General features: G+C 37.9%; 1 protein-coding gene across 2 annotated transcripts in view; it reads right to left on the reverse strand.

The window, feature by feature from the left end:
* Positions 1–323: 323 nt before the first annotated feature.
* Positions 324–27,215, reverse strand: part of snx19b (sorting nexin 19b) — a 30,010-nt gene continuing 3,118 nt past the window's right edge. The window contains exons 2-12 of one of the 2 annotated variants that reach the window (XM_051862603.1): positions 25,120–26,716; positions 22,840–22,978; positions 22,656–22,756; positions 22,418–22,537; positions 22,207–22,328; positions 22,026–22,119; positions 21,719–21,905; positions 20,104–20,233; positions 3,431–3,615; positions 2,059–2,125; positions 324–1,306 (exon numbers count right to left, since the gene is read on the reverse strand). In XM_051862603.1, coding sequence (XP_051718563.1) covers positions 1,183–1,306; positions 2,059–2,125; positions 3,431–3,615; positions 20,104–20,233; positions 21,719–21,905; positions 22,026–22,119; positions 22,207–22,328; positions 22,418–22,537; positions 22,656–22,756; positions 22,840–22,978; positions 25,120–26,697 — 2,847 coding nt within the window. In that variant the 5' untranslated portion in view covers positions 26,698–26,716 and the 3' untranslated portion in view covers positions 324–1,182. Of the gene's footprint in view, positions 1,307–2,058; positions 2,147–3,430; positions 3,616–20,103; positions 20,234–21,718; positions 21,906–22,025; positions 22,120–22,206; positions 22,329–22,417; positions 22,538–22,655; positions 22,757–22,839; positions 22,979–25,119; positions 26,717–27,215 lie in introns of both variants that reach the window. The other variant, XM_051862602.1, reaches the window with a different exon arrangement.

Consider the following 27,215-nt stretch of genomic DNA (forward strand, 5'->3'; position numbering starts at 1 on the left):
AGTAAACAAGGCTTTGTTACATCGTAAGTGTTTTGAAATTTCAATAGTTCACGTAACTTTGGCAGTTTGATACGTGATCCGAATCACTGATTCGAAACAAGATTCGTAAAGCTTCGAAGCTTCATGAAGCAGTGTTTTGAAATCGGCCATCACTAGATATTGTTGAAAAGTCGTTATTTTGGCGCACAAAAAGTATTCTCATCACTTTATAACTTTAAGGTTGAACCACTGTAGTCACATGAACTGTTTTAAATATGTTTTTAGTAGCTTTTTGGGCATCTGAAAGTGTTAATTAACTTGCAATGGAGGCCTCACTGAGCCATCGGATTTTATCAAAAATATCTTAATTTGTGTTCCGAAGATGAACGAAGGTCTTACGGGTGTAGAACGACATGAGGGTGAGTAATAAATGACATAATTTTCATTTTTGGGTGAACTAACCATTTAAGATAACTTACATACTTCAAAAAGACCGTAAATAGATAATTATAAGACAAATGTTCTGAAAACTGGCCGTTTTTGAAAAATCAACATGATCTTTTCTTCAGAGGCTTTATGTCAGCATCTAACCACTTAATTAGAAGTGGTGAAGAGAGACATTATGTCTAAAGGCTTCTTAAGTTGGCTGAAAGCACACAAAGCACGTACAACTCTACCGTGACACCAGAAGCAGATGTGACGAAATTTCATACTTAAAAAGGAATCTCAAGGAAAAATAGGCTTTCCTCATGCAGAAGGCTGAAGAGATAAAACTGGGACAGCGTGAATTTGTGTAAACTCAAGGTATAACAAGACTGAAAGACCATAAGCACACAATAGGACAGTGCGGAAATGATCTGTGAAGTCCATCTGTAAGAGCTTTGCCCAAAGCTGAAGTGAGAACTAGGTGGATAAAAGTTGGAGAACTTGCGACTAATTCAGATCCGGTATGTCGGGCTTTTGAGATTGGACTTGTGGTTTGATAAAACACAAAACAGGTGTCCATTAATCAAAGCTCGCCCGGACGTGCGTAGTGTGTCCCAGAAACAGGGAGACCTAAATTGGTGCCAGACACAGGCTATAGTGAATAAAATCCACACTTTCTTGATCGCATATTTCTAACACTGCAACTGACCACACGTTTGTATGTGATACGTATGTATGTATGCAAGTGTTTTTATGTCTCCATTCCCCCCAGCACACCTATGGTGGCAGCTTCTCAGCATTTTTGGACAGGCTGTGCAGAAGTGTTTTCTGAAAGTCCTCGTCAGACACCTCAGGGACAAGAAACTCGATTAGCAGATCCCAGATGCAGTACACAAGATGCCTGCAAAAAAACAGTCACATGAAATCACAAGCACAGCTACATCCTGCACACAGATCCCACAACACTGTATTATCAAGAACCTCAAGATCCTAGACAGGATATCATGCAGACACTGGATTCGGACGTGCCTTGTTGCCTTCCCCCCTTTTTATACTGTCTGCTAAGGACAGAGCTCATAAAGCAAAGGATACTGAGTCAATGTATAACTGATTGTAACAGCATCTGCTTCATCTGGACATCTACAGCAGACTACAGCATGTTCTAGTAAATCAAAGAGCAGCTCTCTCAAAACCCAAGCTGGTGAGAATAAATCATGTATCCCCACTGTGGTAACAGTCTACAAAGATGTCACGAGGTGTCCTGATAACACAGCACAGCAATGTATCAATTGAAAGCACATTTTTGCATTCTTTTATCGGCATTGCTTACTTACAGTGCCATAACAAGAATGATGTAAGTAAATTACAACCTGACCATTTTAACCATTAAAGCCACATGTTCACTAGGCCATATCTGCTTGCCTCATGAAATATATATATGCGCTTTTTACAGCTACAAACAGTACAAAATTTTGAACAGTGATGACAAGATGTTACAATATATTTCTGACAATATTAGTTCTGACATTTCCAAAGAAATCTGGAATTTCCCATCAATGTTATTAATCTCATAATTATGCATATAGTAACGTGTTGCGTAAGTGGCTATGGTGCTGATTTTTATCTTCATCTGTGTTTAGTGCTCAAACACACCTGTTTATGGTGGGGTTCTGAAAAGAATCCACAACCATCTGCCAAGATATCTTGTACTTCTCAGAGCCTAGAATATCAGAGATCAGATCTGTAAAAACACAGAAACACACAATAAACTCAGTCAAGGAACATAGAGATGAAGATCTGATGGATTACACCACACTATTGATGAAGAACAATCATTTTCTGTTGAGGTGGTTTCCTCTGACCTTCCTTTATTTATGTTTTGATTCAGCTTCTGAGCAATAGCGTTGTGTTACTGAACAGCTTTTTGTCTGAATCACTAAACAGCATATTTTCAAACCTCATATTTTACCTGTTCCATCCAAAACACATTATTAAATGCTAAAAAGATATAAAATCAAAAATGTTCACTCAAAAGTTACAAATCAATCGATTAATCACGATTAATCGCATCTAACATAAAAGTTTGTTTAGATAAAAAAAAAAAACACGTTTGGAGGAGCGCAACTGGTAACAACCCTAGCTAAAACAGAATGTGTGATTACTCGCAATTAATCACTTTGACAGCTCTAATTTTAATCAATTCATTTGTAATTTTTGAATGAACATTTTTGATTTTATTTCTTCTTTATTTTAGCTCGGGTTGTTACCAGTTGCGGTCCTTTTTTTAAACACAGATGCGATTTATCATGATTAATCGTTTTGACAGCACTATATAGGGCGTGAATAATCTCTTAATTTTCTTCATATTTAACACATTAATGCACACCCAGTTCCTTTTTTATTGAAATACCAATAGAGAATCAATTACTGATGTCAGTCACTTAGCAAAGAGGTGAAAAAAAAAAAAACCTTAGATTGTGCCAATTACAATTTTTTTAACCTTTATTTTTCCAGGAAATCCCATTGAGATCAAATGATCTCTTTTACAAGAGAGAACTGGCCAGAAGGTATCAGCCATGAAACCTCACAAAAAAAAAAAAAAAAAAACACAAAATGTAAAACAAACAATTACACGTCTCCTTCTCCACATTCTTTATGACTGCCTTAAATTCATCAATAGATATGTGTATTCAGATTTAAATCTTTTTGCAATTTATTCCATGTCCAAGGTGCATAATAGGAAAAAGCAATTTTCCCCAGATCTGTCAAAACCTGAAGTACATAAAAAAGTAAACACATGGAGGTGTTTTCTGTGTTTTCAGCACCATTACTCCAGTCTTCAGTGATAATTCAAAAATCATTCCAATATGCTGATTTGCTGCTCATGAAGCATTTTTTTATTAATATCAATGGTGAAAACAGTTGTGCTCATTAATATTTTAGTGGAAATCATTTTTCAGGATTCTTTGATGAATATAAAGTATAAAAATGGTAGTGTATGTGTGAATACTATGTGGTATCTCACCTGGCAGTAGTTTCATAAGGCACTGCAGAGCCTGCTTTCTGCTCTCATCTTTCTGCTGCTGGCTGCGTTGGGGTCGGGGTTGAGCCGGCAGACTTCCTCCAGGCCAGATGGCCTCCTGCAGCACCCGCAGATAAATCACCCAATACTGCGTACAGGTCAGGTTAACCACACCCACTTCTAGCCACCTACAGGCCAATCAAAACAACACAAAGAATTTAATATGATGCTACAAGTACAAAACAAAGACAACAACGTTGTCAAAACTATCCCCATTCACACACAGATCCACGAAAACGACTAAAACACTGTATCATGCATGCCAGGCCAGTAGTTGGCAATGTCACTGTGTAAAGAAACACGACATTCTTCTACCTTTGGTCGCAGTAGTGGTGCAGTAAATCTACACTTTGCTAGAGAAGCCTTAATAAATTCAGTATCTTGAGCACCACAAACACAGTACTATCATCTGCCATTGTTGTTTTGGTTGCCTATAGATTGAACACGCGATATGCATGACCATGACGTCACCGTTTTCACAAATTCATGTTTTTGTAGTTTACACAGAAACAATAACGGAATCATTTTCAAAAAAAAAAACATTTTCAAAAGTTTGCATTTTCAGGCCATAAAAAGTTTTCTGTTTTCAGTTGAAAATGGTATAGGGTAAATGGCCCTTTGTAAATTGATGATGTGCTGCACAAAACATGCTACAAAACCATTCTACCAAATGAAAAGGAGAAGTCAAAAAGAACATCATGTGTTTGGACTCCATCTTTCATGAATGTCCTTCAGCAAGTCGCAGTTCACATGTGCCACTGCAATGTTCTTTGTCTATTCCGATTAAAATCTGTGACGGGCCGCATATGGATACAGTTTATCCTTAAAAAAAATAGAATCTCATTTCACAGAATCAATTCTGCAAAATTACTTTTGGCCACTTTACGCTGAAGAAATTGCGGATAACTGAGGGATTGCATAACATTACTGTGGATGAGACGGTTTAATCTTTTAATAATCACTACCGTTTTGGCAGACAGTCAGTATAACAAAAAGAACTGAACAAAACAGGTGGAAAAAAGTATTATAAGACATCACATTTTTATGAGAGAGGCTGATAGGATAAAAAATAAATAGAAAACCAATAGGCTGGAAAAGGATAATGTGTATTTTACTAGGATTGCAAATTGATTAATTTTAAATAAAAATAAATAATTACATGATATGACAATCAATCCTGTGTTATTTTATTATGATATTCTATTATAGTTTTTCTTTTTAATTTTAGTTAAAGTTTTATTATTTTGTGTTTTTTTATTTTATTTTAATGTCTATATAGTTTTAGTTTTAGTACTTCAAATTATCCTAAATGAAAATTAGAAATGCTGCCTTGGCAACAAGCTGAAATTTGAAAATTAAGTTTTTTAACAAAATATAATACATATTTCAGTTCAGTTAATGTTTTATTTTAAGAAGTGATTTTTATTGATTGATTGATTGATTGATTCATTGTGGTTTTAGTTTCAGTTCTAGTTAATGATAACCCTGGACCAATTCAATTAATTGCAATTATTTGTATATCAACATTTGCAGAGAAAATTAACAATTTAAAGACATGATTGTGGCAGATGAGTAAAGGCGAGAGGCTAAAGTTTAAGGTCTAAAGTTTTACTTGATCTACTTTTACTGTGTGATGTGCAAACCATCAAACATGACTAACAAGTGCATATTTTGTTTTACAATTATTTCCAAAGAATAAATGAAGTGTTCTGTCTTTTAATCAGGTGATTTAATGCAGCAGAAAAATATTATTAATATAAAAACAACAACTGAGCAACTTTAGTCAAAAGCTATGTTGGAAACAAGTGGCAAAAAGTCAGAAAATCTATAATGCTATAGCTATATAACCCAATCAGGGCTCAAATCACATAACTGGGAAAACACGTGTCCTCACCTGAGTGTTTTCTCCTCTCATGAATACTATATGAAGTAGACCCAGGAATTTCATGTGTCATTGATTTAAATCTGTCCTGCTCTTCGATTACATAGCTGGTTTATTTTGGTCCTAGCTCTTTGAAATGCCACAGATGCTACATGGTGACAGAGCCTGAGATCCAGAGAACCTCTTATGGTCATGCTTACTCAGTGCCAAAAACAAATAAGTTCAGCAATTTCATTTTCTACTAAATTCTGAGAATCTGGACATAGAGTTGCCCCCAATGGGGGTTTGAGTCCAAAGTGCATGCACAATCTGTGCATATTGACGCCAAATTCTGCTCTACTTCATGGCTACTACAGTACGTGTCTAGCATGATGTATTTCCCAGACGCCATTAAACTACAATTATGGTCAAATTTCAATGACCCAGTAACAACATGACAAATTTCATTTGCATTGCCTGTCTGAGGAATATATATATAGGGAAATTTAACTACCGCAGAGATTTTCTATGGACTACATGTCTGTACACATTGATGAAAGTCTCGATAGTACAAACGCATCAATATGCAGTGTTTGCACACATGTTCCATGACAAAATTTTATTTTTAGAGCCTGCAGTAGGTTTAAATAGTAGTTTTTACATCAGCTAAGTACACTTTATAATAAGTCGAACAGGTTTTATTTCCTGGAATGACATTTAAAGCTCACTTCTATAAATGTGTCAGTCAAAATTCTAGCTTTCTGCCCAAAACAAGAGTACTTAGTGAGCCTGCGGGTCTAATAGAGCTTCTGAAAGGACTTGCACCGGTCTGACTGAGAACATACGTAATTCTCTAGAAGCTCTGATGTAAGGTGATGGAACAAAAACCAGCTGTTCCAAAACAACAAGTAGAGCATTTTATTCCATTAATGGCATTTCTGCCATTATAAAGGGCAGTTAATGTTGACTGGCACGGCCTTTGACGGAGACGTGCAGCATTAGGGGAGGAAGACATTTCTTAAGCCAACAGGAGTGGAAAACAAGGGTGCCTAGAGCTCACTGGAGCCAATTAAGTTTAAACTACCCTTTTCAGATTTTATTGCGAGCTTTCATTTCTTCTGACACTCCAAAAATATAAACATGATAAGTATATTCCATTCACAGCCTTGCCTGATCTGCATCTCAAATAAACTTGGAAAAACTGATGTGCTGGAAGACTCGTAGGAACTGAATTTACATGGAGCATTAATTGTGATCCAATAAACTGACTGTCTGTTATCTGAGACAGACGTTTAAAAAAAAAAAGAGAAAAAAAAAGCAACAACCGCAAATTGTAAAAATCGAATTGCGGTCCTACAGAGACAATGAACAAAAAGGTCTAATTGCAGTTTGACAGCACTTTCATTCTACATAATACAAGACATTTGTCAGCAGATCAAGAGAGACCGTATTATAACCTTGAGGATACCACAAAAATGTTAATAATAAACTAACATTGGCTTGGCAAAGTCTTTTCTAAGGCTACGTTCACACTGTCAGTCCAAATCCGATTATTTGGGTATCCGATTGGAATCTGATCTAAAATTATTGACTGTCCACATTGTGTATTGCAACTGTTCAGATCCGATTTGTGTGTCATGCTGATCTTTCGTTTTCCAGAATATCTGCATTAGTTTCTATGGCAATGATGTTGAGTTGGTAGGTATACGTCAAAATCAACAACAACTGCAACATGGAGGGGTCTGCAATACAGATGTTGTCTTATTTACAACATGACAATGCGCAGCCGCCACATTGGACTACTGCGTCTTCTGCGGCAATGCCAGAAATGTAGGAGGCTGATATAAGTGGCTTTATTCCGTGCTTTCGTCTCCGCCGGTTTCAAAACATGTCTCCATTATATTGTCATTTTCTGCTCGTCCGGCACCTTGCAACAACGCAACCTTGTTTCTGCAGTGACTTTCAGCATGTTTCCTATAACAACGTCTGATGTTTATATTTTACATGGCATGAGAAAGTCAGATAAACCACACAAAATCCGATCAGAGCAGTCAAACTGAAACAGATTTCCAGAAATGCCATTTGAACAGGATTTCAAACCACATATGAATGTAGCTCGAAACAGATTTGTAAAAATCGTTCACAATTTGTCGTTCACACTTGCTAAATCTGATAGGATTTCAATCAAATGTGCACAAAAATCGTATTTAGACTGACAGTCTAAAAGTAGCCCGGGTGTGCCTCATACATCCTGAAAAGTGAAGCTGCGGGATCTTTGATCGCCCCCCTGGTGGCTGGATGCAGTACAGGTCATAAACCCTGCTCTCTCCATGTAAACGAATGGAACTTGAGTCAAAATAAAAAAATAAATTACACTTAACATAAAATTTTCCGAAAGATGGTTTTGGTCATTTAAGGTAGTTGTTATCACGCTGATATATGTTCAATTGTTCGTTTTTGTGATAAGTTTTATACCGCGGCTCCGCCTCCGGGCTCCACTGACGATTCCTTCTGCGCAGGTCCAGGCTCCAAACTGACGTTTTTGCGTAACGTGTCAGCGCCCATCGTTGTACGTTTTACGTTCAGTTCATTACAATGGAAGGAAGCGGCGTCGCGTCGTCCATCTTTTTTTACAGTCTATGACGTAGCCTAACAGTTACAAAAAAGACTGACAAAACAATAGATAGAATGATAGAATGGCTGATAGAACGATAGATAGAACGACTGAGAATGATATATAGAATGACTGATTGACAGACAGATAGACAGAGAGTCTGTGTAGACATGTCTCTGCTTTGCACATCTGGCAACTGTCTCAGTCAGACTGCATGAAGATTGTAAGCAGACAGCCATAAATTTCTAATTGGATTGAGAACTGGATTCGGTCTTGGCCACTCCAAGACATTAACATTGTTTTGAAGCCATGGCTTTATGTTTGCGGGCACTATCTTGATGGAAAACAAATCTCCCAAATCACAGGTGTCAAGCAGACTCCATCACCCATCCCATTTTCCTCCATGATTTACCTGTTTATTTTACTCTCACACTCCTTCTAGTGCCTGCTGAAAAGTAGCATCCACACAGCATGAGGCTGCCACCATCATGCTTCACAGTGATGATGGTGTGTTTTTGATGATGTTCAGCACCAGACATGCCATTTAGTCAAACGGCCAAAAAGCTACATTTTGGTCTCATCAGACCATAGAAACTTTATCCAGCTGGCTTCAGTCACCCACATGCCTTCTTGCAAACTGTAGCCGAGATGACATATGACATTTTTCAACAGTGGCTTTCTCTTCACCACACACTTATTAAGCTGTGACTGGTGAAGCAGTAGTTGTAAGTAGTTTCTATATATAAAGCCAGTAACTCTTTAGAGTTGTCATTGGTGGCCTCCCTCAGCAGTCTCCTTCTTAAGGACTTCATTTTACTTACTTCATTTTTCACGTTCCACTCCGTCTCACGCACAGTTGAGCACGCAAGCCTTTCAAAGTATACTCCTTTACCCATGAGTGCGGAAAGACGCGTTCGGAGTGTCTATCTAGTGGACTGCTGTTTTCAAATGTTCAAGTTACTCGCACATGCACTGTTGTACGTGGACCATTCGCGCAGTCTCAAAAATTGGGCTGCACGCGGACGGGGTCCGTGGACCCTCCTGATGGCGAAAATTACGTCATGCTGATGGTAAGCGGACGCGGATGGCTGAAGTATACTTTGGGCTTTACACAGTCACTTTCCATTTCTTAATTACTTATTTAGTTGACTCCAATGGATATTCAATCAGTGATTTGGAAATTATCTTGCATCCATGACCTGTGCTTTTCCATTTTATTCACTGATTTGTAAAAAAAAAAAAAAAAAAACTTTTCACAGTGTAAGTTCTGCCATAATACTGACTTCTCAAGGTATAGAGGTGTATTTACATTACCATCAACAGAAACCCCTGCACTACATGCGATCTCCATTTAACTATATCTATATGTGTGTATTCTAAAACCAGTTGGTTATGCTAGTCCAAAATTAGGAGTATTATATCAAAAGGGTTGAAAATGTTTTATATTCAGGTGATTTACATCACCTTGAGAAAAAAAAAAAAAAAAAAAAAAATCAGTCAGTAGCTCATTGAACGTTTTATAGCTAAAAGTTGGATGGTTGGTTGGTTGGTTGGTTGGATGGATGGATGGATGGTTGGTTGGTTGGTTGGTTGGTTGGTTGGTTGGTTGGTTGGATGGATGGATGGATGGATGGATGGATGGATGGATGGATGGTTGGTTGGTTTGGTGGTTGGTTGGTTGGTTGGATGGATGGATGGATGGATGGATGGATGGATGGATGGATGGTTGGTTGGTTGGTTTGGTGGTTGGTTTGCTGGTTGGTTGGTTTGTTGTTTGCTTGGATGGATGGATGGATGGATGGATGGTTGGTTGGTTGGTTGGTTTGGTGTTTGCTTGGTTGGTTTGGTGTTTGGTTGGTTGGTTGGTTTGCTGGTTGGTTGGTTTGGTGTTTGGTTGGTTAGTTGGATGGATGGATGGATGGATATACATATGTAAATATGAAATATTAGAATTTGATTTAAAAAAAAAAGAAAGAAAAAAAAAGAAAAATCTATACTCTAAAAAGACCATGAAATGACAGAGACAGAAACTGATTCTAGTGCAGGTGTCTGTAACAGGTGTCTGTGCAGACTGATTATTCAGAGTCTTGTCCAAATAAAGGTAACAAGAAGACCAATTCAGCTCCTGCTTTCTTACCAAATGGAACATAATGACCTTTATGGGCAGCCAAGAGCTGAATTGCATCAATTTGCGCTGTGAAATAATCAAACGCTCTGGGTTCTATGCCAGGTTTTTAAACAAGCCATTACAAGTTAGCAGTCTGTTTCAAAACCCAGAGGAATGTTGGACCAAAACAAATTGTCTTTCCCAAGTCCAAATTAACTGGTTTATCTCAGACTAATCCATCTCCATGCACAACTATTGCAAAACAAGCACATACTTTCACCTCAGAGGCCACATCCTAAGTTTGAAATAGTTTCTTGGCACGGATAGCATCTTGTACGACTACATATGTTTGTAAGGAATAATTTCTGATGCAATTTACCAAAGAAAAAAAAAAATGACAAACACAAACTGAGATGAGATGAGATGTGAGATTTTCCATAGGGTCATGATAACAAGGCTGTGTGGTATTTTTTCCACATGGGCGTACTGAAAATGTAGGCGTTATGTCTTCAGCAAGAATCTTCAACTGCTGTCATAACAATATTTATAATCTTTCATACTCTAAGTGATCTGCAGATCCCTCTATACTGTGCAGTGTGCATCTTGTTATGATGGAGCATGATGAATGCTGGCTTTCTAATCAATACACCTCATCCTGCAAGAATGCAGGGAAGATGTTCAGGTTCTTTCAGCACTGACTAAACTCGCATATCTCCAATCAGATATTTTTGAGTGTCTGATTATGTGGCTGCATGTACACAAAGAGTACAATACCAACACTGTTTTCTTCAGAACAGTCACAGCCTACTATAGATGATTTTAGAAAGAATACTCAATCTAAAATAATACATCACAAATCAGAAAGTTATAAAGCTCTTGCCACCACGTTTGGGATAAATAACAAATTGATTTGAAATGAGAAACCATGACTAATAAAATTTGTTCAAAGTTTATATCTAATAAGGGACATTCTGTAGTGTGTTGTAGGAAATAAATCAGATCAAAAGATCTTTTGGTAGCTTGAGTGGTTGTTGTCAAAAAACAGGTATGATTGACAGACTGTATTTTTGTGTCTTGCCTGTTTAATATGGATATAACCAAGCATAACCCAAGGATGGACTGCGGGTAGTTTACAGTACAGTAGTGTGTAGTACTACAAGCCAAAATTAGTCTCCAGAATGATGGATCAGAGGAAGAGAAAGAAACAGCATAAGACAAATGTTTCGCGGTGCAATAAAACCATGGTTGGCAGGCCTTTCTTACCTCAAACCTTTTCCAAACATCCTGTTTATGAAAGAAATATTGGCAAGCACAGCAGAACAATCTATCATAGCATCTTCAGCACCATCATGAGCAAGACTTTTCGCACACTTTTTCACAGCACGAAAAAGCCCCATAAAAGTAGTTTATACAACAGAAGAAGGTAAGTCAAATAGGTTTGAAGTATGTGAAAAAATTTGAAGTAAATAATTTTATTTTTGAGTGAACTATTTATTTAAGGGAACACTATGAAAGAAAGATTTAAAGGGATAATTCGTTCAAAAATGAAATGGTTTCTTTTGCAGAACACTAATAAAGATATTTTGAAGAATGTTTTTGTCCATATAATGACAAAACAACAGTGTTGGGGAAAGTTACTTTTAAAAGTAATGCATTACAATATTGTGTTACTCCCTAAAAAAGTAACTTATTGTGTTACTTAGTTACATTTTATGGAAAGTGAGTTATGCTACTTTTGCATTATGTTTTCTCATCTAGGACGGGATGTTTGTTTGTTCTATTTTTGGTAAATGTAAAGGCCCTTTCACACCAAAAGTGAAATGAATAAAAGTAATGCGTAGTAACTAGTACTCTGATTACATAACTCGCGTTACTTGTAATACATTACCCCAACGTATTTCAAGAACTAAATTTATTTGTAACATAAATATTTTGTAACATTATAAATGTCTTTACTGTCACTTTTGTGATAAACTGAATGTGTCGTTGCTGAATAAAAGTATTAATTTAAAAAAATCTTACCAACCCCAAACTTTTGAACAGCAGTGTATATAATGAAAGCATTTTCATTTTTGGGTGAACTATTCCTTTAACTATGGAAAACCTCCATGTAATACCATTATCAATAATAGCAACTGATCTCATTTATCATGAACATGTCCTGTAAAAATGATATCACAACATATGACTCCATATGAAGACATGAACAAGAAAAGAACATTTGAGAACAGCCAATCAAAACATGAAACATCATTTGTACAACTTATTAACATCTTCAATCAGCATTTGACAGTAGATACTGCCACCAAGTGGTTTTACACACAATCACTGATGTAAAGCAGACGGTGCTTAATTCCCCTTGTGAAGATCTACCTTCATGCAGAGTTTAGATCTAACTCTAATCAAACACACCTTAGCCGGATAATCAAGGTCTTAAAAGTCCGCTCGAAAATTACAGACAGGTGTGTTAGTGCTGGAGCAGGAGTCCGTTATATAAGAATAGACAGTTTGCATGTTTGTCTCAGGAGTTACTTTAAGTTACTGCAGGTTTCGCAGTCATTTCTGATCATAGTTAGCATTCCACTGCTGTTATCAAGGGCACAGGCGTATGTTTAAAAATAATAACCACAACCATATTGTGGCTGCACGATAAGAATAAGTCTGACTGTCCAGAAATTATCATCGATCTATTGCTAATAAAAGCAACAATATTTCATCTATGTCCTTTTGCTTTCATTCTGGGTCACTTTGTAAAAATGCATATCAGCTGCCTTCATCACCTAAGGTTTGTGTAGAAGAATTCCATTTGGAAACTGCTCGCCTCTGGATAATTAGGCAGACAAAGGCATCCGGTTCAGTGCTAGAAGAGCCGCAGACGCCGGATAAGTAAACTAATTCTTTCCCTCAGATGATGTCCGATGTGTCTATTTGCACCGAGGCACGAGCAGCAGCTGGCCCCCTCGTGTCTCACTTGTATCCACACAATCACACGCTGCCATTTCAACAGGACCTGTCTGGCATGTTTTTATTTAGAGCGCCACTGCACACAATCTGTCATCTAATGTGTGGGCTAATTCACGTGGCAGGTGTGATATCTTAATCGACTGATTTTAAGCAAAACTGTCCAATCCTGCTGCTAGAGGGCCCAGCAGAGTTTAGCTTCAATCCCAGTTAAACACAGCTGAAGCAGCTAATCACGGTCTTCGGGATTACTAGAAACTTCCAGGCAAGTGTGTTGGAACAGGTTGGAGCTAAACTGCAGGACATTGGCCCTCCAAGAGAAGAGTTGGACAACCCTGACTTAAATGAAGTCATTTTTTTCCCAGCAAATGTCACAAGGAGGTGCTTAACCTTTAGAAAACGATGCTTGTCTATCTAATGAAGTCAAACTAAAGATGATATGAGCTATTTTCTTTGTTTCTACTTTTATTTTAATATATTTTAAACGAGATTTGCATTTGTGGTGTATGACATCAAAGTACTACAAGAGCGATTAGAGAGCAGACGGCTCCGTATGCTTCTGAATCGCTGTCGCGGTACTTTGATTGGTCTGTGCAGCGCCGCTTCAAGTCCAACAAGGTTCACCCGATTTGTTCAAAACACGGATTCAGAAATGAAATGCTGCTGTGTGTTGCTCGGAGATGCACAGTTTTGCTTTGTCTTTATATTTTCGTTTGCAAAATTTACAAAAACAGACAATTTTGTGTCTAAAATAACACAATATTAACTTCTTATTTATTGAACTGTTGTATAAAATCAGTAGCCTATCACATTTGCACTCATGCTATTCTGGACAGAAAAACAGCACTTGTGTGATACTGCACTTGTTACTCGTGTGATATAGCTTAACTACATGTACAATCCGAATTCCGGAAAAGTTGGGACGTTTTTTAAATTTGAATAAAATGAAAACTAAAAGACTTCAAAATCACATGAGCCAATATTTTATTCACAATAGAAAATAGATAACATAACAAATGTTTAAACTGAGAAATTTTACAATTTTATGCACAAAATGAGCTCATTTCAAATTTAATGCCTGCTACAGATCTCAAAAAAGTTGGCACGGGGGCAACAAATGGCTGAAAAAGCAAGAAATTTTGAAAAGATTTAGCTGGGAGAACATCTACTAACTAATTAAGTTACTTGATATCAGGTCTGTAACATGATTAGCTATAAAAGGGATGTCTTAGAGAGGCAGAGTCTCTCAGAAGTAAAGATGGGCAAAGCTGTGAAAGAGTGCGTAAAAAGATTGTGGAATACTTTAAAAACAATGTTCCTCAACATAAAATTGCAAAGGCTTTGCAAATCTCATCATCTACAGTGCATAACATCATCAAAAGAATCAGAGAAACTAGAAAAATCTCTGTGCGTAAGGGACAAGGCCGAAGAACTTTATTGAATGCCCGTGGTCTTCGGGCCCTCAGACGACACTGCATCACTCATCGGCATGATTGTGTCAATGACATTACTAAATGGGCCCAGGAATACTTCCAGAAACCACTGTCGGTAAACACAATCCGCCGTGCCATCTGCAGATGCCAACTAAAGCTCTATCATGCAAAAAGGAAGCTATATGTGAACATGGTCCAGAAGCGCCATTGTGTCCTGTGGGCCAAGGCTCATTTAAAATGGACTGTTTCAAAGTGGAAAAGTGTTCTATGGTCAGACGAGTCCAAATTTGACATTCTTGTTGGAAATCACAGACGCCGTGTTCCCCGGGCTAAAGAGGAGGGAGGCCTTTCAGCGTGTCATCAGTGTTCAGTTCAAAAGCCAGCATCTCTGATGGTATGGGGGTGCATAAGTGCATACGGTATGGGCAGCTTGCATGTTTTGGAAGGCACTATGAATGCTGAAAGGTATATAAAGGTTTTAGAGCAACATTAAATGAAAAATACGTCAAAGACAACCACAAACTCTTCAGCAGCTGGAAACCTATATCAGGCAAGAATGGGACCAAATTCCAACACCAAAACTCCAGAAACTCATAACCTCAATGCCCAGACATCTTCAAACTGTTTTGAAAAGAAGAGGAGATGCTACACCATGGTAAACATGCCCCCATCCCAACTATTTTGAGACCTGTAGCAGGCATCAAATTTGAAATGAGCTCATTTTGTGCATAAAATTGTAACATTTCTCAGTTTAAACATTTGTTATGTTATATATGTTCTATTGTGAATAAATTCTTATTACATTCTATAGGCTCCATCACGCTGTGAGTTGTTGCCCTGCACCATATTCTTCATCAATCAACTGTATGCAATGTCAGATGACCTACGTGGGTCTGGGGGCGGGGCAAGTGCATCAAATGCGTTAATGATTTAATCACGTTAATTTTCACTGTGATTAATTAATCTAATTAACGTGTTAAATCGACAGCGCTATTAATTATGCTTAATTGGGCCATTAATTCTGCAGGTTATTAACAAAAAACAATGTTATGTGTGTAACAGTAATGTTCTGTTATGTCCTATTATAGCTCCATTTTCACTCTGTTTGGTGTGTTCCTGTTTGCCTGATTTCCTATTTAGTTTCCTCGTTTGTTAATTAGTCCCATACACCTGTTCTGCTTCATCCTGATTACGTTTCCTCATGTTTATAAGCCCGTGTTTCCTCAGTTCTTCGTCCAGTATTGTTTATGGTAAAATGTAGTTGCCCTGTTTGTTTTTCTCCAATGTATTTCTCCTGGATTATTAAAAACATTTATATGTGACACAGTGTTACTACATTTCAAATTGCTCCTCTATAAAGGATACACTGACATGTGCCATGAATTCTTTCCTATACAAACAACAGAATAAAAACATGTTTTTACATTCTTCTGGGAAAAACAATAATGGGAACTCCTCAAGAATTTTCTACTTTTTGAAAGTAATGTGTGTAACAAGTAATGACTGTAAACACAATGCAGATGTGCAGAATTTTGATGACACAAATTGGCAGCTGTGTTAATCTTAGCAAATACAAAACAAAATCTTTACATAAATGTGGCTTCATAAGCTCAACAAGAGGACTGTGTTTCCATACTAAAGGTCAACAGAATTACATCTCTAGTTTGTTAGTAACTACACATTCTTGCAGGACCAAACCTTTTCAGATGCCATACGATGAATTAGTATTGATTTTCTAAACTGATCTGAACAGTTTCGAATTATTAAAAACAAAATCTAACTCAAAAGGTCAATATCTAAACCAAGTCACACCTCAAAAAGAAAAAAAAATGGTACTCTGTCCAAAACCTGCTCTCATCTGATAAATGTAACAATTGAGAATTACTTTGTTTAGATATAATAATAAAAAAAAAAAAAAAAGAGCTCTGCAAAGTGAAACGTCCAACTAGAAAAGCTCATCTTTGGCATATGCATTGCCATTGTCTAAACTTCCACTATACACTTAACTGATTGTAACAAGACAGAGCTCTATTTCATCCAAAGAACCTCTCCACAAAACTTAACATGACAACAGTTTCGATATTGGCACAATCCAAACAGTAGAAATAATGGTTACAGAAGGCAGGACAGCAAGAAGAATAAGATTATGTAGCAGAGACAAACACCATGGCCAGACACCACCACTGTGTGGTTTGAAACATTGTGGGAGACATTCTGGGAGGCTCTCCTCCAAAGACACCATGATTACTCAATAATGCAATACAAAGTAAAACATCTGTTCAATCAAAATGCCCCACTCAGTCTTCTAAGTGGTTCATTTTGAGCTAAATAACTACACTGTCAATCAAAAGCCATAGCAAGTAAACAAAAAAAAATGAAGAAACCAATATCATGTGGTAACTCCTAGGTGGTTCTGTGCTGGCATTGCCGGGGGTCCACAAATTATTATTTGATCTAAAACTTTTTTTGTGAATAAAATAAAATCTTTTGACAAAAATATAATATTAAATCAAAAGTTATTCAATCTGGAACTGGAGCTGTGTGTGTTCAGTTAAGTACAAATCCCGCCCCGCAGCCGATTTAATTGGTCAACTCAATCACAGAGTCACCTGTCAAGAACTTAAATGCGACCTATTATGCCCTTTTCACAAGATGCAATATAAGTCTCTGGTGTCCCCAGAATGTCCCGCAGAAAGTTTCAGCTTAAAATACCCCACAGATCATTTGTTATAGCTTGTCAAATTTGCCCCTCTCTGAGTGTGAGCAAAAACACACCGTTTTTGTGTATGTCCCTTTAAATGCAAATGAGCTGCTGCTCCCAGACCCCTTTCCAGAAAAGGGCGGGGCTTTTAACATCTCGCACTTTAGACATTGAATAACAACAAAACTGGAGAATCTCACACAGCCAAAATGTCAGAAATTGTCAGCCTTACATGTTCAAACCGGGGGTTGGAGACACGCAGGAAGAAGTTACAACTTTTAGAATGCAACTGGACATTTCTGAATAGTTAGTGGATACATTTATGTAGTTGTTGTGGAGTTAAGTTGATTCAACTCAGTGCTAATCTTTTGTGTAAATCCAGTGTTGAACTGACCCTCATTTATGAAGCAAACATGTGTTCTGATGAATAATGCTACCTATCAGATTGTTTTAATGGGAGGTAGCAAAATCTGAGCGGGTAGCACAAATCGTTACACTGCTATAAAATGATTTTTCGCAAATATATATCACTTTACCGACTTTCTTTGGCACATGCTACCTATCAGATTGTGCTACCAACTGTAGAAGTAGGTTTAGAGTAGGGGTAGGTATGGATGTTAATAAATCCTCAAACCACAAGAATATGATGCTGGTAGCACAATCTGATAGGTAGCATTTTTCGCTATCAAATTGTGCAACCTATCTGTTTTAATAAGAGGAAGCCCAATCTAAGTGGGTAGCACAAATCGTCAGAACACCAGGAGTCTATGGAGACTCTTACATTTATTGGTACATCCAATTACATTAAATAATACATTAGACATTGTACATACTACTATGTACAAGCGTACATACTGCTACAGCGACGAAACAGAAATGGCGGACTGCTGCGGCTTTCTCAGGGCAGTATCTTTGCTAATAGGGCAGATCGTCACCAGTCAGAAGGATAAATTTGGAACTGCGCATTTGGACAAACAGTTTATGATTTATGGAGATGATAAAAAAAAAAAAAAAAGAGTGGGTGGATTTTTGCCATTTTGGGCTGGTTGTTTACACGTGGAAGCCTCGCATATTCAAGTTACAAATGGCCTGCTCTATGTTAAAAATAAGTTTATTTCAAACAGAGAACAAATAACCACTGTAATGATCAGCTTGAGCCCACAAAAGACACACCTTTGAGACACTGGCTCTATCCAACTGTTTAGGAAAGGCACAGGTCTCACTCCAGCTTTCCACCATCAGCTAAACATGGCAGGAAGCCGGTCTGCTAGCAGGTGTTTAATACACCGCCGCACAAACGAGTCATTTGAAATGGCTAGACATCACACCATGAGGATCTGCAAAACAGATGCGTACGGACCTGAGGGCTTGCGTGCGGGATTTAATGTGAGGCCTGACCTTTCAGCTTAAATCCTCGAGGATGGACAGGATGGTTTCAAAGAAACTAAGAAACAAATGTCTCCTTTATAGCACAAGGTTTCAGTAACCTCTCTGCATTCGAAAGGCATTACTATGCCACAGGATAAATCTGCACACCACAGACATGCGGTCATCGCTAAACAGAGTAGCAAAAACACCAAGTACTTTAATTAAAGCAAAGAAAGAAAGCTACAACAGCGAGCTGAAACCGAAGGCGGCTCGGTGGGATGTCTCGTGACTGTTATTAACTCCAAGAGAAGTGGAGCAAAGGATGGGGAAAAGCCACCTGTTGACAGCTTTAAAACACACAGTTCTCACTTCCTACATCAAGTTGTCATCGGTCCCCACAACACAACTTGTTTAATAAAGTATTTATATTCATGTTTAAAAATAAGAATGATCACACAATTGTACAGCAGTTTGGGGACGGAATGAGTGATGCCTTCAGGTGACACCTCATTAAGTCAATCCATCTGTCGGTCGTGTCTGTCTTTAGGCCCTGTTGAGCCTCGATGGCTATCTTTAGAAAAACAAATTATCATACTATTGCTGCAGTGTATAGTATGCACAGTATGTATACATTAAATGTGCATAAAATATAAGGATGACCTACTATATGTATCAAAGTGAGCAGTACATAACAAACAACGCTGCATGGAATACTACATGAAATCTATTTCTTGACTAATTATTTGATCGGACTGCCAAACAATTACTACAGAATAATGCCTTCTGTATGTCTTTTTTAAAAACATAAACATATATCAATAAATCCGAAACTAAAAATGTACAATCTACTCCACTTTCCTGCAACACTGCACACCTGCAACTTTGAAGTTTGTGTTCTTTGAACTCAAGAGGTCAAACTTCTACTACCTTTGAACGCAGCAGAAAGCAAAATGCCTGTGTTTCCAGTCTATGGAGTTAAAGGTTTAATGAAAGGCCCACCTCGAGCCAATCATGGCCTAAAGTGTCGCAAATTATGTCCCAGTTTTGATACAAATGTTGCAGTAGGACAAGATCTATAAAATAGACAAGCTTTCAGCCATTATATGGACTAGCTGGCAAATAAAAGTCCAGGAAATGTGCAAGTTTTCACTTCATGCAATTATGCATCTTAAAATTATAGATGTGGTCCAGATTTATGACATGTACTAAGTTAAAAAAACACTTCTTTCCACATTGAGATGAGAGATGTGTTGGACAGGACAACGTCTCCAAAATCTCTCAGCAACTGATTAAAGAGGGGGAGAAAAAAATGAATGCGCTGAATTTTCTCAGCAGTGATGAAATTTCTGTGTGCTAATGGTGTTGTTAAAACATGTTTGATCTATTCTGCATAATGAAGGAAACTGACAACCATGTACTTTAAAATGCACTGAAGAAAAGCCAAGCAGTTGGTTCAGCTTTGAAGTCTAATCTAAAGACTGCAAAATAAATCTGTGAATCTGGTTTAAATTCAAAAAGCTACCAAAGATTAATTACAAAGGGAACTGCTCCTATCATTGGGGTGGACCCACCTTTCTATGAGGGTCCCAAATAGCAGTCTGATGGTCCTCTGGATGTTCTCTGTGCAGAGCCAGCTCCATTGATCCTTCAAGAGCACGCACAGGATATTTAGGGCCTGGTCAGATAGAGCCATCTCACTAGCTGTACACAAACACACAAGTACACATGATAAAAATGAATGAGTTACAGCTGGAAATGACTATGAGAGAATCAAAATCTTAAAAAAATATGTTTCTAAATTTTTTTCCAGAATGAATGAATGAATACGAGCACAGCATGTTCCATGTCCACAAGTACAACTGAAATGCAAAATATAAACACATACAGATCCAATCACTAACATGTTTTTATAAAATGAAACATGAAATGACTTCCTGAACAGAAGTATGAAAGCTTTTTGTCAGGTTTTTGTCAATGCAAGGGACACTCAGCAACATTATGAAAGTACAATGCTGCCCTCTAGAGTTGCCATAGATAATATCACAGATCGGTTTTACTTATCCAATGTCCTTAAAGCAGTGATTCTCCACCAGGAGCCCGGGGCCCTTCACAAACTTCCAAGGGGGGGAGCAGTATTTAAATTAGTGTTGTCAAAAGTATTGACAGCAATACCAAGTTGGTACTGAAATTCTAAAAATATGACGCTTTGCGTGCTGTTGAGCAGATTTGTAAAGACCTCTGATTGGCCTTTTTGTTGACACGTTCATCAGATATGTCTGTGATTGGCTACAATGATCAACGCTTCCAAACCACGTTGTAAATAGACATCAATGATGCTCTTCACCAAGCGTTTACACAGATACACACGGGAGCGTTTGAAAGCAGGCATCTATCAGAGGACCGTCCGCTGATAGACGCCTGCTTTCAAATGTTCCCGCTCCTGCTTTCAAAACGCTTTCAAATTCAAACACTTCCGTGTGCTTCAAATGCTCCCGTGCGTTGATCATTGTAGCCAATCACAGACATATCTGATTAGCACATAAACAATGGCCAATCAGAGATGTTTACGAATGTGCTCAACAGCGCTCATATTTTTAAAATTTCAGTACCGACTTGGTATCGTGGTCAGTACTTTTGACAACACTAATTTAAATTAATAAATTATTAGTAGTATATTAAAACAATCTAACCCTAATCTAATTTCAAATGCTAAAAAAGCAATCAAAATATAAAATAAATTTAAAATAAAATTTTTCTTGTCTCAATCATTTTTATTGAAAACATACAGTTCTTGAAACTTCTGGAGTCACAAAATAATTATTTCTGGGAGTATTGAGGGCTTGGGGGGGATGAATACTGTGAATGGAATACAGTTGAATACTGTGTTGGAAAACATGGGTCCTTAAACGTTAAGATCCACTGGCTTAAAGGAAAAGTCAACCATTTAATAACCCTAAAGACGTTATTATTTCAAACAGAAAAGAAGAATTCAAAAAAAAGAAGCAAAAACACCATATAAGTGGTCCATATGATATGTACACTATATTTTTAAAGCACTTGTTTGAGAAACCTTCCCCTCAAGTAAGCTGTTAACACAGGAACAGCTGTGATTGCATCATTACATCGAGTTGACCTCGAGTATTATTATAATAATTATAATTATTTCTCTTATACAAGAGTCATTACCAGAGTCACAGAAGGCAGGTTCACTCTGTAGCTGTGCTCTGACACATGTGCAGGGTTTCATATCCCATCTGGGTCCCGAGCCTCCGCTTCTTTCTGCATCAGCATCAAACCCTGGAGCATTAACCTCAAATCGCTCCTTCTCTGAGATGAAGCTCTCCAGTCCATTCAACGAGAAACCATTGAAAATCTTCAAAAACAAAGACAAATCAATGCATATTTCCTGTTGTTTTTGTGTATTTCCATTTCTTGTTCGCTTCCTGCTCTTAAGGGCATTGGAAAAGAACAATTAATGATGACTGCTACTTACAGTGCTGCTTTCATCACAGCAGTAAAGCACTTTGGGTTTCATGTCAGATACGTTGAGAGCAGGGGAAATTTTACTAGAGAACCTTATTCTAGACCTAGAAATGAAGAGAGAATTGTGTTTTAGTCATAAAGGAACTTATTTACAGCTATAAACATTCAGAAAAACAGCTCTTTTGCCATACTTGGATTTCTTGTCAGTGGATAATTTCCCATCAGGCTCTGCATCCATGTCATCAGTAGGGCTCTGTGGTTCTGAGCGAGGGAAGGCCGTCTTCAGGGTGTCCACTATAGCATTCACCACAAACTGCCAAGTGATGTATTGAATACAAATCGTAAAGGGTATTTTTGTGAAGTGTTTTAGTCAAAGCATACAATGTGCATTTTGAAAAGTACCTTGTCTATGCGTGAAACAATGAAAGGTTTCTTCACAAAGGCAATTCTTGCATCAGTGTTTAGAGCGAGAAATTCTTGCATTTCTTCACTGTTGGCCGTTTCAGGAATGGCACAAAGTTGCTGTAATAAAAGAAGACAGGAATGGCCATTTAAAAGAAGTTGTGTGGAATGGAATACTAGGTAAACATTGTCAGGATTACGTAATTTATATTAAAATAAAGAAATTCAAAGAACATACTCTAAGGAATGTCTCCAAAAGACTTTTCCTGGCCTCGACTTTGTCACTGTCCATGTTTCCAAATGGAAGCTCAGGAAAGATTTTCTTTGGTCCTTTCACATCTACATTTAGCAGAACAAGAAAACTAATCAAAACACTGTTTTGGAAAACTTTGCCACCGACAAGACTAATGTGCTCTGCTCACTTTTAATAATTTTGCGCAATTCTGGTTTCTCCTCCAAACGGGTCTGAAGGTTGAGGAATTCACTGTATCGTCGATTGACAGTGTGATAGGCCAAAGGCTGCAAATTTTCTGGATTCTCTGAATCCACGGCTGTCTCATACTGCAAGACAAACACATCATCATTATCAAGTAAATATTATATTGACTTTTTGCTAAGCTCTGTTCCGTAGGCTACTGCTTTATAGAACTGGAGATTTTCATGAATAGTGTGATTTTCCCTAAAATGTGCTCATAAAAGTGCTAAAAATGTATTGGATATCTTGTCTTATCTTTCTGCAGAGACTGAAATTAAATCAAGGCACTCCAGAGATGGACCGATATTAAAATTCTGTCAGATATATGATAAATATTTATGTCACGAGAAACAAATGTTTTGTACTATTTTGTAAAAAATATATAAAAATTAAAAGTAAAAATAAGTAAAAATTAATGGTGTCAAAATTAACGCATTAACGCATGCGATTCATTTTTCCGTTTAACGTGTTAAAAATATTTAATGCAATTAACGAAGCATCTGTTTTTTCCCCATCATCGACCTTTAGCAAGCGTTACATAATATGATCATGCTATCATTCATTCAAGTGCTATTAAACCATTCAAGTGTGATAAGACACAAAAAATAACTTAAATCTGTACTGGTGCGCTGTTTGTGAATCTCCTGTCTGTGTGACAGACACACATGGCTCATGCGCACAGAAAGCTGCTTCACAATAGCGTTAAACGGACAAAACCCACACAAAAGTATGCCAAAATGCCGCTTTGTCAAGTATCCTCATAAGCACAGTCTTAAACAAGTTAAAAAAAAATGACCATAAAGAGTGGTGAGGACATCGGATGTGTGTCAGATCCGTGTCATGTGCGTCAGAACGTAAAGTGACAGCAGCCTAATAAACCTGTTGCAAAGTCTGTCATTAATGTTAATCAAAGACCAAAAGACAAAAGAGAAAATCACTCACTGCTCTTGACTACTCTGACTTTTGTAGCTTTAATAAGGATTAATCTATATTTAATGTATAATTTATGTACTTTATTCAAATATTTAAAATATACTGCCTTTATTGTTTTCTACATTAAAGCTGCAGTCCGTAAGTTTTGCATCTTTGTCAGCATCTCTGTTTGAAACCTGCAATTGCAGTTATTTGCGGAATTATCATCTTTACGTGGGCTGTGCATCAGCACAGCTCCTCAGCGTGGATGAATCTAATGTCTGCTGTCAGTCACCACACCGGTGTGGATGCTGTACTTCGGAATCACAGATTCTACGTCTTGGAAGTATGACCAAATTAAGAATTTTCACCAGAAAATGTCATCTGAACAAGTAACAAATCTGCCACTTTTGTTCTGACCAACTGAGAAAAAAAGCATTACAATAAATCATGCTACCAATGGTGATTAAATCTAATGATCGCTTAGCTCGGATCACATCAAACCATGCATTTTATTATTATTGTTATACTTTGTTCTCAAATTGTTAATGTTAACAACATCAGCATTGTGTAACTACATGTATTCAGTGTGTATCAGTGTTACCTATAGATTTCAATTTCTGTACAGTCTAATCTCTAACGTTAATTTGTCATACCATACAATCCGCCATCAAAATGATAAGTTTAATTATACCAGCTGCTGTGAGAAAAGGCTATAAATGATACATGATATAGCCTACTAGCTGGGACTCGTTCTTTATGTATGACGTGATGCAATGGCGCAAAGACGAATGGCGGCATGCTCAAATTTCCCGCAAAAACCCACCAGTACTCGGATTAGAACACATTATTACAAGCTTACCGTTGTGAATCGGACTAAGGTAAGGAGATAGTTTTGAACACTGGCTGGTTGTGTACTTGTTAAAATACTGATTTTGGATCATTTTTAACCAAAAAAAAAAGTTATGGACTGCAGCTTTAATTTGAAGATTAAACGTGAAATTATTACAATCTAAAAATATATTAAGAACTTTAATATTAGGTGCAATTAATCGCAATTAATTACAGAAAAATTTGTGATTTGTTTTTTTAATACATTTTTTTTTAATTAAAAATTCGTATTTTTTTAATTGATTGACAACACTAGTAAAAGTTTTATCATTTTATATTAAAAAATATTAAAATTGTAGGTGATATCGATAGGCAAGTAATTATTTTCCTGTTATGGCCGAAAAAATATGAACTTTGAGTGAGCGTTAGATGACAGCAAAGGGAACAGAAATGTGAGGGAAGAGTAAAGCAAGTGCTAATTCACCTTTACAGTGTAGAGAGTGTAGGGATGTGAGCCAGTGCCTCTGTGCTCCTTGGCAGTGATGGTGCCAGTGATGCGGAGGTTCTGGATAATGACCGGACCCTCTGGGCTGTTTAGGGGCTCGAAGTTGAAAGGTGTCAGGGACGCCATCCCAGCTGGTGAAGAGGCCTGGATGGGCGCAGTCAAAGCCAGCTCACTGGGGTTCACCAGGCCCGGCTGGTCTGCACTCGAAGTACTTTTCTCCAATGGCTGAAGATTGCAAAAGCTTGATGACTCTTCCTCGGGCACACCGGCGGAATGTACCGATAGCTCCTTCTCTGTTGTATTGGTGTAAGTTGGAAGTTCATCCTCTAGATCTAACACAGTGTCAACTGGAGTTGTGCAATCTGTGAATCTTTCCGAAAGGGTCTCCTCCGTGCCAATCAGAACCAGCGATTCCAGGGAGCTCCGCTTGAAGTCTGTCAGAGGAGATTCCAAATCAGAGTCTGTTTCTTGATAGAACGGATTGGGCTTGCCGAGTCGCAGAAAATCTCTAGGGCTGAAACCCAATGGAAATGGTTTTGTCAGCCTTGGTTCGTCTTCCTCCAGGTTGGGTGGAGAATAAAGTTCAATGGAATCAATGACATCATAAGCTGCAAGTTCTGGAGTTGGGGCCTCAGTTACTTTAGGCATCTCTGGGGTGACTTTTAGGGTCAGAACGCAAGGAACCTTAAGTTCTTGTGGTGCGTTTTCTTGAATAGATACAACTTGAGGTGGAGCCTGAACTTCTACTGGTTCTGGTTTTGATGTGGGTTCGCTGGATTTAGTGAAGACGCTTACAATTAACATGTTTAGCCAGTCTGGGTCAGATAGTTTTGTAATTAAAGGCAGAAGAACGTTGCACGTAATAAGTTCGCCCACCACAAATCGACCTGTTCGGGTTTCTAAATGTGGAGGAGGTACAAGAGCATGCAGAAGGAGATCAACAATGGCCCGTACATAATTCACCTCAACAGCAGAGCTCTGAAGAGCAGGATGAGGTGGGCAGAGTTTGCTGTACGCCTCCCAGAGATCTCTATCTTTGTCCACCTCTTGTCCTACCTTGGCACTCAAATAGCACTGAAGGTGGCATCCAGATAGATCCAACACCCTCTGGGATAAAGCTTTTCTGTCAACCCTTGCCGCTCGACCCTTGAGCTCCATTGCCATGGATATCATGGCATTGTGCACCTCATCCTCAAACTCCTGTTCTCTGGAAACAGTGACGTACCATGAGGTGACAAAGTCGCGTATGATCTTGCCAACTGTCTTCTGGATTTCATCTTCCAGTTGTTGCTCACTCTCGGCACTATGTGGGATCTCCTCCAGCTTAAAAAAACGCTCCAGATGAAAAACACTGTCCGAATCCAGGACAGCCTTGGAACCCAGCCAACCACCTAAGACCACTAAGAAGCTTGTGAAGACACAGAGGAGCCAAACGTTGACCAGCAGGTGGAACAAAACCATCCAAGCCAGCAGTGCCCCAAAACCAAGAAGCCTCTTCTGGACCAAAAACTCAGACAAGCCCCAGGGGCTCGGGTGGAGAAGCTCAGGCGGAGACATTGCAGAGATTTACATGCTCCTGTGAAGGAAAATTGAGAAACAGACCATTTTTAAGTTTTTACAAAAGTATAACCATAGTACCCAGCAAAATAACACAAATTCTATGATTACTGTTATGTATGTAGTCAAATATTCATTACTTGAGGGACCAAATGTAAATGTTTAAAGGGATAGTTCACCCAAAAATAAAAATTCTGTCATCATTTACTTACTCTCATGTCGTTCCAAACCTGTATGACTTACTTTCATTAAAAGAGTATATATTTTGAAGAATGCTGTTACAGTTTTGGCTACCACTGACTTCCATTATATGAACAAAAAAACATGGAGGCATTTCTCAAATATTTTCTTGTTCCACAGAAGAAAGAAAGTCATTGGGTTTTGGAACAACATGAGGGTGAGTAAATGATGACAGAATTTTCATTTTTAGGTAAAAAAAAAAAAAAAAAAAAGGTCTCTTTAAGAATCGGTTGATGAAAAAAAAAAATTATCAGTATTTTTAATTTTAACATTGGGAG

Source organism: Ctenopharyngodon idella, chromosome 15, assembly GCF_019924925.1.
Source record: "Ctenopharyngodon idella isolate HZGC_01 chromosome 15, HZGC01, whole genome shotgun sequence".
Taxonomy (NCBI): Eukaryota; Metazoa; Chordata; class Actinopteri; order Cypriniformes; family Xenocyprididae; genus Ctenopharyngodon; species Ctenopharyngodon idella.